Here is a 20,938-nt window from a genome sequence, read left to right as displayed (position 1 = left end):
TGCTCAGTAAGATATTAATTATTTTATTCAGCAAGGATGCACATTGATCCAAAGTGACAGTAAAGATTTTATGTTACAAAAGATATCTATTTCAAATAAACGCTGTTCTTTTGAACTTTCTATTCATCAAAGAATTTATCATGGTTTCCACATACATATAATGATAAGAAATTAATAATAAAAACTGTTTCTTGAGCAGCAAATCAGAATATTAAAATGATTTCTGAAGGATCATGTGACACTGAAGACTGGAGTAATGATGCTGAAAATTCAGCTTTCCATCACAAGAATAAATTATTTTTGTAAAATATAATAAAATTGAATTGGAATAATATTAATAATAATGTTTTACTTTATTTTTGATCAAATTAATGCATCATTGTTGAGCATAATAAAAGACTTCTAAAACATTAAAAAAACCTTAACAAACCCACATTTTTGAATGGTAATATATATTAAACCATGTATTTTAATAAAAATTAAACCTCAAAATCTCATTAGATTTTTTTTTAGTTGATGGACACAAACTAAAAGGTAAATTTATCCATAACAAAAAAAAGTCAGCTTCACATAATGTAGCATTTGAGTAAAAAACATGTCTCAAAACAGTACTATATTATACATATGACTAAAATGATACAGCCGAATCTCCACCAGCTGACACATTTCTTCCGCTGAATTGTATATACATCATACCGCCAGCCCTAGTGGCTGTGCGTGCTGCTATTATGCCGAAATCTGTTGTTCACACAGGTGGTGCACACCAGAGGCTAATTTTGTAAAGTGTTTGGACAGCGTGTGAAACCTTTAGTACACAGCGGCCATATTGAGATGAACAGACAGGTGATTTCAGAGCTACAATGAATCATCACCCCTGAGACCCGACAGATGGAAAGTGTACATCACCGAAACTCTTAACTCCCCTCTTCAACAGCTTCTTGAACATTGATTAATTAGTCTATTGTGTCTGGAGATTTCAGGTCAATTAACACTGACGATCTATCAGAGGGATCTATGCTAAAGTGATGTTGTTAATGTGGAGCAGAGCGCTAATGCTAGGATGTCCACAGTTATGCTGTGCTACATCCATCGATTAGCTTTGCAGAGGCTAAACAATGCTATGCAATGCTAGGTGTACAATTAGCACCAAAGAGGATAACCCTACTGAAAAATAAATAAATAAAATAAAACAGCTAAATCTAGTCTAAGCTGTTTGGTTGTTGCGCTAGTGTGGCAGTTACAAACCTCGAGGGGACGACAGAGTTAACTTCAAATGTCAAACTGCTTGCGTTGTTTTTCAGGTAAACATGCTGACAGTTTAACTCATTTTAACAAGATTCTCTTCAAACTGTTGCACTGCTATGGCAGAAGTGGACCTAAAAGAGAAAATGGGCCATAAAAACAAGGTTTATGCTATGCTAACAAAATAGAGCTTGCGTAGCTAGCGAGAAACATCTGCATCCACATACAGTACATCAGAACAATCAGTATGTTGTTAAACAACAGTACAAACGCACTGTAGTTCTATCCCTCACAGCCTCATTTTCCCTGTCAAAAAATAAATATGGCGCCACCCTGACCCTGTCTATTAGAAATGTTGCATTGGCAAGTCATTGAAATAAAATAACTTGAAGCTGAAGCACTAAAATGACCAAAAATTGCTAAAAACTAAACTAAAATGAAAATGAAAACTGAATATATAAAAATAAAAGGATATATTAATAAAATATATATTAATAAATAGGCTACTAGTATATAAATAATACTAAAATAACACCCTGGCAACCAAGCCTTGAACAGCATGACAGCATTGTGAGTCCCTGACAACCAGATGTGATAATTACCATCATTCACCTCAACTGTGCTTGATTTGTTACAGCCACCGTCAAATCGCTAGTGTTCTGAGGTATATTATTAACGAGTATGATTCTGTTAAGATATGCGCATAACCTTCTTAAATATGCAAAGAGAGGTGAGAAAGACAGGATGTAAAATAATGCATGCAACTGAAGCTGAATATGATAATAATGAGGGGGGAAACAGACACTCAACCTCTCCTCTTTAATGCCAGATACTTCATGTCTGGCTTATGTCTGGGATTTTAACATTATTCAATCACTCTATCTGTCAATCATCAGAGGTTTGGCAGGAATATGTTGTCAGGGAAAAGCTAAATTCTCCTGAAATTAAATAGATAATTAAGAGAAAAGAGGAAATATTGCTATCATAGGGAGGGGAGTGGGATAAAACAAGAGAGCAGATGGAGAGAGATTTTTTTGGCAAGGAGATTGGCAAGGAAATTATGGATGACCTTTAATTATAGAGATTTCTGTTTTAATGATATTTATTTATTTACTTTTCGATTCATTTTAAAGGTAAATTGCGACCTACGAAATGTAAAATCTCCAAAACAAGAATTGAAGTTAAAATGTAACCATAATTCTGTTTAAATGAATAACTCCAGATCCATCTGTATATGAAACTTGATTTTACATTCACTAAACAAAAAGTGAGTGATGCTTTCCTGTGCAAAGCCTACCTTTTCCTGCCTTAAACTCACACAAGATAGATCATATATAAAATGAATAAATTACTTTTTAAAATATGTATTTATATACATTATAGTATGTAGTATTACTTTTTTGAAATAACCTTTATTAGCTTTTAGCTAATAATAACAACACTGCATACAACCGTATCATTTTCTGTTATTATTGCAAATTCTAGCAATTTTCGAATAAAGAAAAAACATCAATGTCAAATGTTTAGATGTTACACTGTATCTTTTTATATAAAATGTGGGCAGGTTAAGTAAAAACCCAAATGACTGGCCTGACCTTTATCTGACCTGCCTCTGATAATAAATCCAACTTTAAAAACACAACAGGAAATGATCTCAGACGCACAGGGGTCAAAAGGTTCCTCTATGACATTTGTGTTTTGCTCACCAAAGGACAATTTCCAGTCATATTATCTCAAGAATTTACCATGACAACCAAAACCAGAGTGATGAATAAAATCCCCACGGGTGTATGAAAAATACATACAATCAAATTACAGACTCGCAGTGCCTCAAAATCCAATTTTAACCCTTGATAAAACCATGTGAATGAGCACAAATCTGAAAACAGTTCAGGGTCCTGTAACATAAAAACAACTGAACAGCAGGGTGGTTTCTGTTCTACATCACATGTTTATGTGTTTTTACTGTATGTGATTTTGAGAGGCTGTCAATGGCAGTGTGGCTGATTTACTCAGGAGAAGTAGCAGGTCATAAAACATTTCTGCTCACCGGGAGCCAATCTGGGCCCTGTCGGCGGGGCTTGGGGCCATCTTGACACCGCTGGCAGGTGTCTTGTGTGTGGGCGGCAGATACCGTACAACATCAGCTTGAAAAAGGAGACAGATGTCCTTGCTTCTGCCTGTGCTGTTTATGTTTCAGAGCATGCATATAATGATATAGGGCGGCCATGTTGTTCCACATACACAACGAAATCCTGTCTAATGGATTCTAATGTATTACCATCTGTTTATGTGTACGCAACTTTGGCTACGACAACATTAATCTGGATACATTTGAAAAAGGCGTTTTCGTTTCAAAACGCTCTCCGTCCACACTAGCGTTTTCAAGCGTTTTCCAAAAGCTTCTCGTCCACACTGAAATGTCGGAAAATGCTAAATTCACCTTGCTGCGCATGTGTAAAACCCCATAAAAGCTCACTGAGATGATACAGACAGAACAAGACACGATAAAGTTAGCAAAATTATATTTTTTATTTTTTATATTTTTGCAGAACTGTGATATGAAGAGTGAGCAAAGGAACATATTTTAGCAACTGTGTGAAAGTGAATGGCACATAACAGGCACAAAACCGATGAATATCTATCTGTACAATATGCGTCACATGACTAAACATGCGTCATCGTTTTCAAATACCTCCGTTTTCACAGTCCACACTATAACGCAAAAACGTCGTTTTTAAATGTATCCACTTTGGAGAGCGTTTTCAAAAAGCTTTATTTTCATTCATTAAAACTCTCAGTATGGACGGAAGGCCAAAACGGAGAGAAAAAGATGCGTTTTCAAGCAAAAACGTACAAGGCCTTTAATAATCGCTCTTAGCATGCGGTATGCTATTTCTCTTCTAAGTTAAAGATTTTCACCTGCTGGACTGTAAGGGTAAGTTTACACGACAACGCTGTACTAAAAATCTTACGATGCCAAAATGATCCCCGTTCACACTGATCCACGAAACGATTAAAACGCTGTGTATGTATTCCAGGCCAGAAGTTGGTTTTAAGTTTAAACGGAAGACGGTCAATCCCCTTGACATACATTGATGGATGGATCATGTCCAACATCCATGAAGACTTGAAAGTGGGCTGGAAAGTATCCACCTAGCAATCACCCAGAACACCCCGGCAATAGCAATAGTTCAACGATGTTGTTAACTAGTCTATTAAAACTATCATTTTATTTAAATGAAACAAAACTGAAATAATATAAAATATAAATATAGACCTTAGACAGGTTAGACGCCATATTAAATTCAACACGAAAAAAAACAGGCTGTGAGGGATAGACTTACAGTCTTTACAACTACATGCACTGTATAAAGGTCCTAGATCACGTAATTTTCACAACTTTCATAACTATTATATGGGGTTTTTGTCTAATGTTTTTTTTTTCTGGAAAGTTTCATCATCTGAACAATCGGTATGTTGTAGGTATGATCTATTGAACACAATATGTACTTCTATCCCTCACAGCCTCAGTTTCATCCGTGTCAAAAAAACAAATATGGCGCTATCCTGACTATTAGATGAAAAACTTAAACATAAATAAACTTCAACAAATATTAGAATTCTTGACTTGGCAGCTAACTGCCAACTATAACTGAAATAAAAGCTAACTTAAAAAAAATGACAGAAAAATTACAATATTTAAGCTAATTGCAAGTTTTAATTGCAAGTCTGAAGTAATTGCCTAGGTAGCATTAATGATGACAAATGCAGGAGGAAAGGCCAGAAAAGAGCAAATCTGAAAATGCGTCAAACTGGGGAATTAAGAAAATCCCTGCAGGCAAAATCTCACTCAGCATTCTCCATAAGCAGCAGTTCATCTAGTATATCATCCTCTACAAGAGACCAAAGCTTTGGTATCAGAAGAGCATTTCAGACAAAACTGTCTGAAATCATTCACAGATGAAGTAAAAACTTATTCTAGTTCACCAGAGCAGTGCAGTGGGCCACAAAGGGAGAAATAAATTTCCGTAATATGACAAATTTATGTGAAACAGAACATTAGTGGGAAATAACGTAGGACGGGACATAATAAAATATGATGTTGTTGGCTATTATTATTTTCCCTGCCTATACTGCCTCAATTACATCAGTAGAAAAGAAAATTCATTTCAAAGGCAGAGAAACGTATTACATTTTTATATGAAACATTATGAAAACATATTTTTTAGAATAAGGTGCACTGATAAATCATGCACAGTGAGACCAGGGACATTTATTAATAAGTTAATAAGGTACATTTTCATTTCACATCGTCTATAAAGGATAACTTTCATAAATTATGGCTTAAAATGTAATTTGAAAAAAGTTTTTATTTGACTCTTGCGCTTGTTCAAGGGTAAAAGTCGAGCAGGGAGCGAATCAAACCTGTCGACTGTTGAGTGCTGACAGTTTCATTTAACACCTCAGCTTTTCTGACTTAGTGGGATGTATTTTCAACCTACTTCTGGATTATTCAGCAGTTCTGCAATCAAACTTTACACACTCCACACAAACACACACACACAAGCATACATTTTTCCTACATTTATTTTTTCCACAAACATGCTGACAAAGTTAAAAACAGACATTTCCGGCTGCCAACAGGAAAGTAAAAAAAAAAAAAATTTTTTTTTAATTATTGCTCCTTGACAGCATTAAACGATGAAGAGCAAATGGACACTTTTGGATAAGTCTCTTAATTCTCAGGAAATACCCCCAACATTCTCACAGTTTTATAAGACATCTCAACAATGTCTCAAACTGTGCTCAGATCCCACAATCAAAAGACATGTTCTCAAAATAAACTCAAAGACAGCTTGTTTCCGTCACAGAATAAACCATTTTAAAAGATAATTACAACTTTTTACCTCACAATTTTGAGTTTAAAGTAGAATTGCGTGACATAAAGTCACAATTGCGTGTTTTTTTATCTTGCAATTGCGAGTTTATATCACGCACTTCTGATTTTATAACACGCAATTATGAGTTTATATCTCCCGATTCTGACTATAACAGGCAATTGCGACTATATCATGCAATTCTGACTTTATAACTCGCAATTGCAACTTTATATGAGATAAAAAGTCAGAATTGTGAGATAACAAGTGAAACCCTAAAGGACAGAATCCTTTCAGCTGATCATAGAAGACACCATAAAATGCAAGGCACTTCAGATCCCTCAAACCTTCATTGGAGTCTGAGCTCTCGCTGGGAAGAGCTGTAATGTGCTTTGTTTACTGTTAATTCAATGGCAGACATCACTCACTAATTACAGAGCACTTGGATATTTTGCAGTTGGCTGCACAAATGCATTGCTGGAGTCCAGGCACATAATTGACTAGAGCAGTAAATCAGCGCAAACGGTTGTGAGACTGAATGCGAATCTCTCTCTCTTTCCATTTTGTCTTCCTGGTCTTAAATTGCCTTGCTCTCTCGGTTTGGGCCTTTATCTTTTTGTCAGTACTTGCATGTGTGTGTGAGACATCGGACTAATCCCACTCTAGTTCACTTTTTACTCTGCAGGGTCCTGGATGGCTTAATGATATGAATAATTCACATCTCCCCTCACTCACAGTCTGTTCGTTCCTCAACTGAATATACTATTGCATTCTTCTTCCTCTCATACTGCATTGTACAGCATACATCAGCCATTACTCAAGTCTTCAGTGTCGCATAATCCTTCAGAAATCATTTTTATATGTTGGTTTGGTGCTCAAGGAACATTAACAGTTGTGCTGCATACTATTTTGGTGGAAAGTGGAAACAGTGATTCAGAACGTTCAAAAGAACAGCATTTATTAGAAATAGAAATCGTTTGTAATATTATAAATGTCTCTACTGTCACTGTTAAACAAATTTACTGTGTCCTTGCTGAACAAATCAGAATAAACAACAATCCACAAAAAAGCACTGGAGCAACAAAGAGCAGTTTGGACAACACAAGGACAATACCGGACAATGAACAAAACCAACTCGGGGGTTAAATACTCAAGAGATAACCATGAGGTGCGGGTGAACATCATCTGTATCCACAGAAACAAACGGCAGGCAGGAAAATGTGAACAAAGGAAACAGGCACTAAACACAAGAAAACAAGAAAATACAAACTAAAAGTCCATTAAAAAACGAAACAGACAGCAACATTATGCTAATATAATTTCATACGATTTTTCATTTTTGAGCAGTTTCTAAGACGACATCATCTGATGATTTTTTAGTTCAGGCAATCCCAGAATGCACTGCAATGATTCAGTCAGGATTGAACTAAAAAATGAATTGCGACTGCGAGAAATAAAATAACAAGCTGCATCCGAAATCGCATTGGGCGAAAAACAGAATGTGGAAAGAGTAATATGTCCGAATTCACAGTCCTCATAAAAGAGTAGGCAAAAAGATTCATTCAGGAATACGACAAGTGATCATCTTTATGAATGAGTCATTGAATCATTTACTCAACCAATTTGTTCAGATCATTCACCCTCAGTACTACTTTATATTTAGTTCAGCACTGAAAACTATTTAGAAAATTATAAATGAAATTAAAATGGCAATTTAGCTAATATTTGTGTGTGTTATGTATTCATAGTCATAATATCGCTTTTCTAGATTAGCAAGTGCCACTTGTGCGGTTCACATAAGGAGCACTATTTGCATAGTTATTTAGTTGCTCCCTATGTACAGTATAGTGTTCCAAATCAGTCACCTATGAGTTATTTCATTAAGCTTTTGGAACAGAACTAGTGTTAACAATAAAATGGCTAATATAAACCAAGGATATTTATTAACCTTGATGGTCTGTGCAAAACATTTTTTAAAACATTGTTCTAAAGGATCTGTTGTTGGGAACGCTTTATTTTTCTCCCTTTCAAGTAGAAACAACATCTAACTGCTGCCCTTTCTGTAAATACACCACCAGCTGGATAACATCAATATTGTATAGCAGTTTCCAAATATGGATCCAAAACCATGCCTACCAGCAACAATGAACTGACGAAGGTAAATTGAGAGGTACAATCCAAAAGTCCAACACTCCCATTAGATTAGGCCTGCATCTCGTGCTGTGCAAAATCCCTGCAAAACATAATCTACAGGCTCGATCTGGATTAGAGCTAGGATATTTTTGAGCTGGGGTTTCAACATTATTCTGACAACGTGTCTTTGTGTGTGTGGCTGATCATTAGACCGCCGATGTGATACTAATGGATTATAATAATGGATTTAATGAAGCACATTTCTTTAAAAAGAACAGCAGCTTGTGATTGTGTGTTATGTAATTTCTCTCCATTTTGGCGCTCGGGTAATGCAGATTGATAAGGGAATAATGCGATCATTCTGTCAGGTTCAAATCCTTAATTCTGACCTGCAATAAATTACAAACCCTTTTAGATTAATGTCCCATGGATGAAAATAAAACACAATGGCTACCTCTAATATCCCAGGGCATCTTTATCTAGGAAGGAGAAATAAATAAATAAATATTTATATATTAAGTGAATGGGACAAAAAGACAAAGGAGCTTTTAACGTTATTGAATTAAGTGTGTGTCCATAGCTAGTGGACGGCTGGATTTATGGAGTTATGCCACAGAGAAGAACGGAGCATGCTCAGTTGCTCACTGGGTCAGGAACAGGAAATTCCCTCTCTCATCCTGTGGGTCATTTTCATTCACTTCACTCCAATGCAATGGAAGTTAACAGCACAAAAGAAAAGCAAGACTGCTTTCATGTACTTTTTTATAATATCAGTCAGGGTTTGTGCACATCACAATGTGTTTTATATAAGATAAAAGATCCAGTGACTCGATTATTTATAAAGCACTTGGAGAGACAAAGCTTTTCAGTTCTTTGCCTGTGCCTTGACTTGTGCCTTCATGAAGCTACCTTTAGAAACAGCACGCTAACTAAAATGAGACCTCAAGTGACTGATTTTGACGCTTTCTAGGCAACGACTCAAAATGAATTTGAGACAAAAAAATCAATAAATACAAAATGTTAGAGAAAAGACTCATATTTGATTCCAATCAATCGTTTTTATTTATATACGATTATATTATTTATTCATATTTTAAATGAGATTTTATGTTTCTATTCATATATATATATATTAATGTATTAATATTTTGAATCAATATCAGTTTCTTATAAAAACAATTATATGTATACTATATCTTAAACATTTCTTTCAGTTAGTTCAAATCAACATTTCTAATTGTAAGGTTTTTTTCAATTTATATTTTACTATTTATATTTTATTTCAGGTTTATTTCAATTACTGAAAATGATTTTTAATATTTTTTAGATTTAATTAACATTAATGATTCCAATAGAGTTTGATGTTACAATAATATGTTAAATGACATGATATTCTAATAAACATGAAAATATTGTGTAGTTCATTTTAATTAGTTTTGTAGGCCTATATTTTATTGATATTTTCAGAACTGATGAATGACTATCTTGATTCATTTCTTTCTACTCCGCCTTTTTTTCCCACTGAGCTTAATTGTTGCAGGGAATTCTGGGATCGCCTTCTTACATGATGATGGCATTTGGCCATCTTAGGAGGCAGCATAATATATTGTATTAACTTATACCATTCACTTATTGCCTATGACGCCTCAAAATGTGCTCTAGGGAGCTCACTAAGAGCTAATATGTTAGAAACCACAAAACTCTCTTTCTTCGAGTGACACATCAACCTTTTTGACAGACCACCTCATTGGGTGGGAGGAGTAAATAACAAACAACGCCTCCAAACACTCAGTCATGATGTCTCTCCTTTTCTCAGCATTCATCACCCAAACTCTCTGCAGTGACTCAATGATTTTTCTTAGCAACTGCCGAAACACTCAAGATGTCAATAGCGATGTTCTCCACCACTATGACTACGATTCTTATTATCTTGTCAGTCGTTTGACTTGCTGTACCACCTTCATCCTAAAAACAATAGAAGAAAACAGGCTGAACGATTGAGCTCACAATGGCAGATGCCTTGAGTGTCCAAAGCAAATGTCACTCACTGTTCTGCTAATGGCTCTCTGGACTCAGCCAATCACAGTGCAGCATCCCCAAAGGGCAGAGCCCACACAGCCAATCAGGATTGTCTGTCATGAGGGCATAGCAGCAATCTATATTTCTCTATCTATCTATCTATCTATCTATCTATCTATCTATCTATCTATCTATCTATCTATCTATCTATCTATCTATCTATCCATCCATCCATCCATCCATCCATCCATCCATCCATCCATCCATCCATCCTGAAGTTTAGGTCATCTCTCACTTCTCTGTCCTGCATTTTGTCTGAGTGTGTTCACAGAATGAGAGCAAAATGAGAGACCTGTTTTAGGCAGCGTTATGTGTCCTCTCGGGAAAACCATTCTATTTTAAAGTTTGACACGGTGCAAATAATTACAGATCTAGAATAATGACTACTAAACAATCAGCTCGAAATCAGAGATCAATCCAAATCAATCCAAATCTTTCCGTTTCACTAAATTGTTCCAAGCATTGATTAATTTGCTTCATTTTTCAAAAATATTCACAGAGGTGTCAAAGTCATATCTTTTCATGGAAAAAAAAAATTCAGGAAAAAATATACACTAACACTATCGTTCAAAAGTTTGGTGTTAGTGAGAATTTTTTTTATAAATTAGATCTGTAAAACTGATTAATCGTGATTAATTGCATCTGACAGTAAAGTTTGTAAATTTGTGTGTGTGTGTATGTGCAACCAGCTGGATGTACATTATCTCTTACACACATATATATATATATATATATATATATATACTGTATGAAAAAACTTTTTTTATCGATATGAAAAATATGTTTTTAAACAATATATCACATTGCTTGTTTTCTCAATCACTTATAGGTGTATGACGAGCAAGCTGCTTGTGTGTGTATTAACAGCTCTTGCTGTTTGTGTTTGTGTATGTGTATGTGTGTGTGTGCTTTTAGTTTGTTCTCTTCTGCTGTGCACCGGAGGCAAACCTTAAGTCGGCTTACAAGCATCACATAAATATGGCAGTAATTCCACATTGGTCCCATATTCCTCGTCTTTCCTTCCTCTCTCTTTCTCCTCCCCCTCTCCTGTTCTCTCGCTCTCTCTCTCTCTGTCCACGGTGCTGTGGGGAACCTGAAATCCTGTCAAGTGAGCTCTGTAGCAGCAGATGCATTCAACCAAACACTAAAGAAAGACATACAACCGAACCTCCCAGCTCAGAGCGGAGTGGAAGTGGATGGCTTGAAATTACTTCAGTGAAATATTTAGAATGCCAACATTGCTTTTTCGAAATTGCTTTTCGAGACCTGAGAGTTTAAATCAGCCTCTATAACCAGCTGATCATTTAGAAAGATGGTCAAATGAAGTGAATTTTTTTTTAAAAAAGGCTAAACTCTCTCCTTCCTCAGTTTCAGATGACATCAGCAAACATGTATGCTCTATCACATTGAGAAACACAAACACGGTGACACACACTTTCCTAGTGTCTAATTAAACACACACATGCAGTAGATTCAAGAGTGGAAGGAAAGCAGTCACCAGGACAGGGGGTTATCCTGGGGGAAATGACATTTGTCCAAACACTTGTTTGGATGACTATTTAGAAGAGCACAAACAAAGCGCAGCGCTAATAACATCTCATTAGTGTGCTGAGGCAATTAAAGTGGTCTCTTGGATAACACAGTCTGCCATTATAGGGCAAAGCAAAAACATCTAAATTATTCACATTCCTGCAGTCTGATTAACAGATGCGGCCAATATTTCAAAATACAGAGAGGAAACAACTCAAATGCTGAAAGAATGATTGTGGTTTAGACAGGAGTCTTGAAGGAAACAGTTCATTTCTAAAAACTGTGAATCTTTTTGACTGATTCATTACAAGTATCTATCTATCTATCTATCTATCTATCTATCTATCTATCTATCTATCTATCTATCTATCTATCTATCTATCTATCTATCTATCTATCTATCTGCCTTCCTATATTATATGGTGAGGTTTCAGGGTAACATGCTGAAGTCTTTGGTTTTTCCTAGGCAGTAAACACACTTGATCATTCATTCCTTTCTCCTCCCTGATCAGCATGAGACCAAATCATACCGGACGGCAGAGCCCAACCCACTCCTTGAGCCCTGACCCCTCCGCTTCTCAAGCGCCAGTTCTTTTTTTTTTTTTTCATTTTCCCTGAACTAAAATCCAGTGCTTCCTAATATTCCTCTCTTTTCCATTCGGTGCCTCACGCTTGCTGTCTCCAAACCACAGCAATTCCACACTGCACTTTCATACTTTAAAGAAACCAGGAGTACTTCGCTTCTAATACACTGATCCTAAGAACCTTTAATGTAACATCAAGGACTTTTAAAATCTCTTAAGAACCATACAGCTATCTCAGGAACCCCAATACAGTGAAATAATACTTGATAAGAACCTTTCAAACCTTTCTTCATAGGTTGAGGATTCACACAGTTTTCTGTACTCTCACTAAATGTTTTGAACAGCTATGAGTCATTTCCTTTTGAATGTGAAACAAATATGGCGTCTTCAGTATGACTACAGTAAACAAATTCAGCATGGTTCAGATGAACTGAGTGAACTAGAACATATCTACGTATATCCTCCATATCTTTGCTAAAAATCCATATATATACTATGTATAAAGTATTTAAAAGTGATACTCTTTAATTTTGAATTAGTACCACACCTGAACAACAACCACATCATTTCATTTGATAAAACTCATACTATGTAGAATCTGAGAGATCCAGTATATAACAATACAAAAATAGCTAGTGCAGATGTTCCAGTGGTTTGACATCCCACAATTCCTGTCCACATTAATACTATCAGATAAATCCTTTGCTGACAGCTGTAGTATTCCCGGCTTTACTCAGAACTCTCTCTAAACTGAGCTGATCATGACGACTTACGCTTTCTCTCCGGTGTGTTATATAAATAAATAAATCAAGTGAATACACTCTCACACATACATACACACACAAACATGTATAGTCACTAATGAGCGTATAGCACACACCTAATAAAATCAAATAAGCGAAAATCTATTTATGAACTAATATGAATTTATGACATTTACACTAATGCCTCTAGAGAATAATTTCTCTGACAAAACAATGGGTCAGAGACATTAATCAACATGTTAATTTGAAACCGTGTAGTTAAGACTCTTAAACAACATTTAATATACATTTAATGGGCTTGGCGGATGATTTAATCCACAGCAACTAACACTGGATTTAAGACTTGAGCTTTAAGATGCTAATATCTCCAACAGTAATCTAACAAACACTAATCTATGACAGCAGCCTAGAGAAGCCAATCAACTCTTAGTAGAAGTGTGTTGTTGATGCAGTGCTACTGGATTTACAACTACAGAGAGAATATCAGTTATATAAGATCAAATCCTAATGAACAACTGAAAGTAATTATATAAACAAACAGCAAGCCAATAACTGCACCATCTGTCAATTCAAGAGCTTTCATCAAATGTGAAGACGACGTACCAGAGGATTGTAGATTTACATTGCTCATAGTGTATAATATGAACATAAAAGTTAAAGCAACATCTGCCAATGCAGATGCCGATAGTTTGGATAGTTTTCTGCTATCTTCATTTTAAAGAGCTCATTTCTAATTAATATATTGTAATTTTGAAATAAATAAAAAAAAAAACGTTTATTTTACCAAATACATTTAGCAGACTAAGTCATGATTAACTTTCCCTTTGAAGTGATGCATGGAGGTCAAACATGAAAATGAGAAAGCTATTGATAAAGTCATAGAGTTTTTCTTGCTGTGGGCTGCTGTGTTCAGTAATCTCAGAATCAATCCCAGCAGCCTTTGTGGTATGTATCTTAAAACCATCGGTTTGCACAGGAAACATTCCCCTTGGGGCTGAAATTTCACTGAATACCACTGTGCTGATGATAAACATTATTTTACAGTGTACAGAAAATCCAATGTGGTGCTAAATCTCTTCACGGTAGGTACACTGGAAGCTTGTGGGAGTACAGACTAAAAAACTGTAATTCTGTTCTATGCTACAGATCGTGTAGGTTGGTTATTGTTGAACAAGATCTGCTTTTACAGCATATAATAAAAGAGAGCGAGTTCTATAGATGTCTAGTCACTTAGAGGTGGAGCTCGGTCTAAAGCCACGCCCCTCCTCTCGCATAATTACAAGTATAATGAGCATCCTGTTACTCCACACCCACAGATGACATCATCCATCATACGTCTGGACACACGCCTACAATAAGTCCAAAGAATTCACGGATGATTAATTCAGAGTTCACAACCAAAATAGCCCAAATTTAAGCATGATTATAAAATGATCACTGGGAAAATGTGTATGGAAAACAAATGTTAGGGTTTAAAATCTGTAAAACACACTAAATAGTCCTAAAATAGCAGAAATATTACAGTAGTTTATGAAATGAGGTGTTTATTGTATTTTTTATATTAGTTTATAGCCGTCTTAATTAGTCTTAAAGGGATAGCACACCCAAAAAAGAAAATTCTGTCATCATTTACTCACCCTCAATTTGTTCTAAACCTGTATGAGTTTCTTTCTTCTGCTGAACACAAAAGAAGATATTTTGAGGAATATGAACTATGGAAGTCAGTGGGGTCCATCAACTGTTTGGACAGTTGATGGACCCCACTGACTTCCATAGTATGAAAAAAAAAAAAAAAAAAAAATGGACGTCATTTTCCCAGATTATTTTTTTAAATGTCTTGTTCTGTGTTCAGCAGAAGAAAGAAATGCATACTGGTTTGGAACAACTTAAGAGGGAGGGAATGGACATAATTTTCATTTTTGGGTGAACTAGTCCTTTAAGCCCTTAAAGTGATAGTTCGCCCACAAATTTAAATTCTGTCATCATTGACATGGTGACCACCAATATTGTCAGAGAATAAAGACTGTTTGTCAAAGGAAGCTATAGCATGGTTTGATTTTATGATCTTATGCTTTTTTTTTTCCTTCTTTTTTTTTTTTTTTTTTTTTGTCCTGTGAGCTTGACAGCCCATGGTCACCTATGGAGGCTTATTTACGCCACAGAATAAAAAATATAAAAGTAGTTGCGACTTCTCAAAATGACAAGTTTATACCTCACAATTCTGATTTATTTTCTTTTTTTATCAGAATTGCGCATTTTCTCAGAATTCTGCATGTTCATGTGGTCAGGTCAGGTCAGGTATCTAAAATTTCCAGGAAAAAAAATGACAGGTGAACAGAAAATTACAGGAATGTGAGATGTAAACTCAGAATTACGAGTGTAAAAAAGTCAGTATTGTGGGATGTAAAATCATAATTACAAGACATAAAACAGCAAGTTTGAGGGGGAAAAAGCCTGATTTGTGAGATAAGAAGTTGCAATTACCTTTTTTATACTTTAAGTCCATGGCAGAAATAAGCTTCCATAGTTCCTCCCTATTTACTTTCATTAGCCAATTTAAAAATAATCTTTTCAAGTCATACTGGTTGAAAACAACATGGGGGTGAGTAAATGATGCCAGAATTGCCCATTTAAGCATTTTTTATTGTGCAATTTATAAATTGACTAGTCCTCGCTCTAAATGCCAATATGGCACGAGGAAGAAAGACATTATTGATAATCCCTTTTACAAAAGTAATGACCTTAAAAAAAGCATCCCTGAAAATGTGCCATGGCATAAGCCAAGAAATTCACTGAATGTTTCAAACACTGAGATAAAAAAGCGTTCATAACAGCAGATTGGTAATGCTTGATACCATTCCAATAACATTGACACCATTGTGTTCCCCGGTTAGCAGTGACATCATCTACAAATGGCTTTGGATGGTAACACGGCGATTTTAGTTGCATAACGTGGGCCTGCGATAGAAGCATTACAACACTGAGATGGCTTAACCGGGGTCGACTAATCCTAACCACAATCAACCAGAGACAGAACAAGCTATTCGCTCCAAAACATCAAATATTAAGTGGGACTGTTCTTTGACTGCATAGCAGCAGAGACTAAAATTATGATTTTGCAATCCCGCAGAGCTTGTACATGACATCTAGAAACATGCCATTTTTCATTTTAGACCTCAAAACCTGATGACCAATTTCAAAGCATAATCACAGTGTTAAATAAACTGCAACTATAGTGATACAAAACACTACTTTTGCTTTCCAATGGATGTGGCACAAGAAATCAAGATTCAGAAAGGTTACTGATACAAACAACATGAATGCAAACAATAGCTAAATATGCAAACAAACAAACAAGCAAGCCAATAAATATTGATGGAAATAACAAGTTTAACCCTGTCTATTGCAGTGGACTACAAAACTGGATGGGTCAAGCATCTATTTACAATAATCTATTAAAGAGTCCTTGAAAAAAAAGTGACAATTCCCTATGAGCGTGGTCAGTTTGCAGAGAAGGATTGAACCATCCAAGTCATATCCAGCCAGCTTCTCAAGGCTTCAGAAGTCCTTCACTAATTCATTCCCAAAATCACTCTTTATCTTTCCAAATGTCAGCACACGATGATCACGACAACCTCTGACACTAAACCGTGAGCCGAGTCTAACCAGGGCACCAACTGGTTTGTGATTTAACAATATACAGACACAATAGAACAGCCTAATTAGCCATATGGGGTCTTTTGGGGGGGTTGATTGGTCCATGGACGTCCCTCAGTGTTATGCACAGCGCCTTGCCAAATCCTGCAGTAATTGGTTCATTTTAACAGAGTACTGATGTTAAAAGCCACACTGTGCCATTGCATTAAATCAAAAGCATAGATACTTAAATATGAATCGCTTTTTGTATTGAAAATGTGTGAACAGCTTGTAATGAAACTTAGTTGTGACAGTCTGTAGACTGATTTTTATGTGGAACTCTGGATATTTATGCCGGGAAAATTTAAAGGATGTGACGGTTTTGCGCATTCCTGAGAGCTCTTCCGTTCTATAACACATGAAATGAATGCTTATCCAATGTTCGGGATAAGGCCGAAAGAGCTATTCTGTACTGTAATGTCAGTGTGTCATGCAAAGAAAAGGGATTAATTCAAACTATAGTCTCACACAGCCATATCTATATAGTCTATAATCTCAAATATACTTTTTAATCAAGTCATTGAGAGCTTGCAAACATATCCACATCATTATGATCAGATGCTTTGTTATTATACATATTTACATATTCATCAAAACATCGCTCTCAGTAGCGTGGACGGCGTCAGGATGTTCAACAGTATATCGCTGCAAGGGTATTTCCAACTTTTTACTTCTAAGCAAACAATAAAAAAGAACTTTACCGTGAGTATATCGGAGCACTGAATCATGTTCAGTCTCTTGTTGAGCAATAAGTTGCTGTCTGCAGTTCACTTAATGGCCACCGGTGTCACTAATAACAAGAGTTTCTGAATTCTACATATAGCCCCTTTAAAATGCCCCCCCCCCCCCCCCCCAGAACATGGAAAGCCTGAGTGGAGAAGGGTGACGACAGAAATTATGTTATATTGACAAAGTTTGGGAGGAACACGTTCAAATTATCTATCCAATCAACACGAGAGGAGGCCTATATATATACGCAACCGACTCACCAATGTTCCTCGACAGTTTTCAACATCCCTCCGCCACCCCGACTCCTCACTCTTGGCTGGTTCCTATCCCAGCAGGGATACGGGGGGGAGTACTCTGGGTTCGGGCCAAAATACCAAGCTCAGAGCCCTCTCCCCGGACAGCTTGGTAAATACGCATGCTCTTTATCTGATTATAAGTGTGATCTAGTGAACTCTTTGTTCGATTCAGTGAGTTCTATTTTTCTTTAAAGGAGTTAAGGGTTCTTACAAATCCAAATGCAAAATTGAATGCAATAAAATGCACAAATATATTATATGCCATTTTTTAGGCTCACAATACACAAATACCTTCAGGTCATGTAAGTAAATGCATAACTAAACGCCAGAGCCATTTGTATTCTGCGTCGAAAATATACTGTAGGTAAATGAATACGCTTTTGCATTTTTAATAGCTTTTAAGACTGTCATTCCACACAGTCTTATAAAAAATGAAAGTGCATGAAAACGTCACATCCTGTGATGTTGACGTGATATTTATTTCAAATCGGAAACCAAAAATAGCCTTAAAAAACAAAAAAATGTGGAAAAAACAACAACATCAAACATATCACATCTAAAAAATGTGTTTCATGACATTTTAATAGTTATTGAATAATGGTTATATTCAACTATGGGTTGAAATAAAATCAAAAGAGTAAATCAAAGAACAGCAATCTAAATTTGTATCCATTTGTGTATCCTATTTTTTAAATGAAACAGTGTAAACCATCTCATTTTAAAAATAGGATACACAAATTGATACAAATTTCACTGATTGATTTTACTACATGAAAAAAACAACAACAGCAGGTGCTTTTACCATATGCCCCATCTCAGACTCCAGGATGAACTCACATATGCTTAGATAACAAATATCAAATGCAAGAAAAAGTCTCAAAATAGGGAATTGAAATTCTTCAACGGCAATAATTTGACCAAATTCAATCAATTTAACCTCTATAAGAAGAATAGAGCGTTATATTAGAATTAAAAGGTATTTTATATTAACCTGCATTTGCATACATGTCATTGTTGTGACTTCACATTCTATCAGTCCATATTCTAACAAAGGCCTGCCGTCACTGCAAACAGGACATATGATGCAGGACTGCGAGTGATGCAGGAAAAACATGGATGGATGTGCGCTCACGCGCTCAGATCTGGTAAACACCGGAGAAATCCTGCCGTTTGCGCGTCTGCTCGTTCTCGTGCGCACCGCCAATCTTGACTGCTCATTTATTTTCCTTTAGCCACAAAGACTTCGACTTCATTAACCTTCATAGCGATCAATATTCATCACCCCACCCTTCAGGTTCCCGCATCAACATCTCCCACCGACCGACCTACCATTCCGTGCCAGCTGCCCGTCCGACGTTCCCGGTCCGGTGACAGTCCAGTCCTGTTCAAAACATGCCGGTAGGCGACGGTTTTAAAGACCACTGTGAGGACGAACCAAACAGATGTAAAGAAAGAAAGGTAGTTGAAATAAAAAGAGAAGGATTAAAGTCTGAGTTTGCGATGCTGAATCACTGCGCGCTCACCATTGTGCTGCAGGATGCTGCCTGTACCATTATGGATCCTACCAGCGTAGGGATGGGAAGGGCAGGGGGTGCGGGAGACGGGTTGCCGTAGCAACCGGAGGGAGCACACGGTGACGTCAAAGCCGAGAGCGGTCTCATAGGGGTGAGGAGATGGAGAGGAGCGGCATCTGTAGATTGGTGGGCCTTTGCGCACATGACCGCCGCCTGCGTGTTCGGAGGCGGGCTGAGGAAAACAGCAACCAGCATCACAGAGCATTCGATTCATTAGAAACATTCGATTCGTTCGAACAATTCTTTCCGGTGAATCAGTTCAAAGGAATCGATTCATAAATCAAAATCGACCCTTACGCACGATATTAGGATTCCGGATATTAGCTTAATGGATAGTTCACCCAAAAATGAACATTTTAATCATCATTTACTCACCCTCAAGTTGTTCCAAACCTGTATGAGTTTATTTCTTCTGTTGAACTCAAAAAGAGATATTTTGAAGAACGTATGTTGCTTGACGACACCCATTGTTTTTTTTCTACTATGGAAATCAATGGCTACCGTCGACTGTTTGACTAAAGTTCAAAATATCTCCTGTTGGGTGAACTATCCCTTAAAGGTCTAATATTGGGATACATAGCAAAGGCAACACGAACTAATTAATAGCCTAATAATAATCAACATTCTTAAACACCTATAAAACAGTCAAGTCATGGAAATTGTCTTTGTTTAGCAGTGTTTAGTCTACTACATAGGCCTATATATGTTAAATAATTTAAATTATGTAATATATGGTTTTCCATATGACTGGTGGTAGCCTATTTAGTGATTAAGTGTAAATTGTAAATTTACGATTTTATGCCAAAATAAATTCCAACATGCTCGAATAAATAAAAATGTCAAATGTTGCGTAATTTATTATTTCAACACGTTTCTTCTCCCTTATAGTTTAGCGCAAACGCTTTGAATTACAAAGAATCGGTTCAAACAAACGATTCATTCGCGAATCGCACATCACTAATTGCCAATAATAGGGCCTATAAACACTGCACCATAGGCATGAAAGGCTAGTTGCATGCATCATAATAATAGTAGTAGTAATAATAATAACAATAGTAGGCCTAATAATTAATGTATCCATATCCCAATGTCCTACATAGAATAAACACCAATCTGGCTAATCAGAAAAAATATTATGTACATTTATGCATTTAGCAAATGCTAATAAATGTAATAAAAAAAAATGAATAAAAAAAATACAATATATAAAAATTCCTTACCATAGTTCAGAGTTATATATATATATATATATCTTTTTTTTAGTTATAAAAAAAAGAATAATAATAATTTAGGCTACATGTTTCAATGCCCATACAGAATGTTTCAACTGAATATGGCTTGAAATGTAGATAAAATGTGAGTGAATTTAGATTTTCATTCATCTATTATAAGAGTTCCCTGTGATCTGTTCACTAACTAAAAAGTCTATTG

General features: G+C 36.1%; 1 protein-coding gene across 21 annotated transcripts in view; it reads right to left on the bottom strand.

Annotated features, from left to right (window-relative positions):
• mapk10 (mitogen-activated protein kinase 10) overlaps positions 1-19,340 on the bottom strand; it is a 63,206-nt gene extending 43,866 nt beyond the window's left edge. For 10 of the 21 annotated variants that reach the window (XR_013818784.1, XM_079846930.1, XM_079846943.1 and 7 more), the window contains exon 1: positions 19,263-19,334. Coding sequence is in view for 9 of the 21 variants with exons in the window: in XM_079846930.1 (XP_079703056.1) it covers positions 19,263-19,265 (3 nt within the window). In the remaining 12 variants the exon portion in view is untranslated. Of the gene's footprint in view, positions 1-19,262 lie in introns of all 21 variants that reach the window. The other 11 variants (XM_079846945.1, XM_079846933.1, XM_079846935.1 and 8 more) reach the window with 2 other exon arrangements.
• Positions 19,341-20,938: the final 1,598 nt, after the last annotated feature.

Source organism: Squalius cephalus, assembly GCF_949319135.1.
Source record: "Squalius cephalus genome assembly, chromosome: 17".
NCBI lineage: Eukaryota > Metazoa > Chordata > Actinopteri > Cypriniformes > Leuciscidae > Squalius > Squalius cephalus.
Note: the sequence above shows the minus strand (reverse complement) of the source record. Positions and strands in the feature narration are given on the sequence as shown.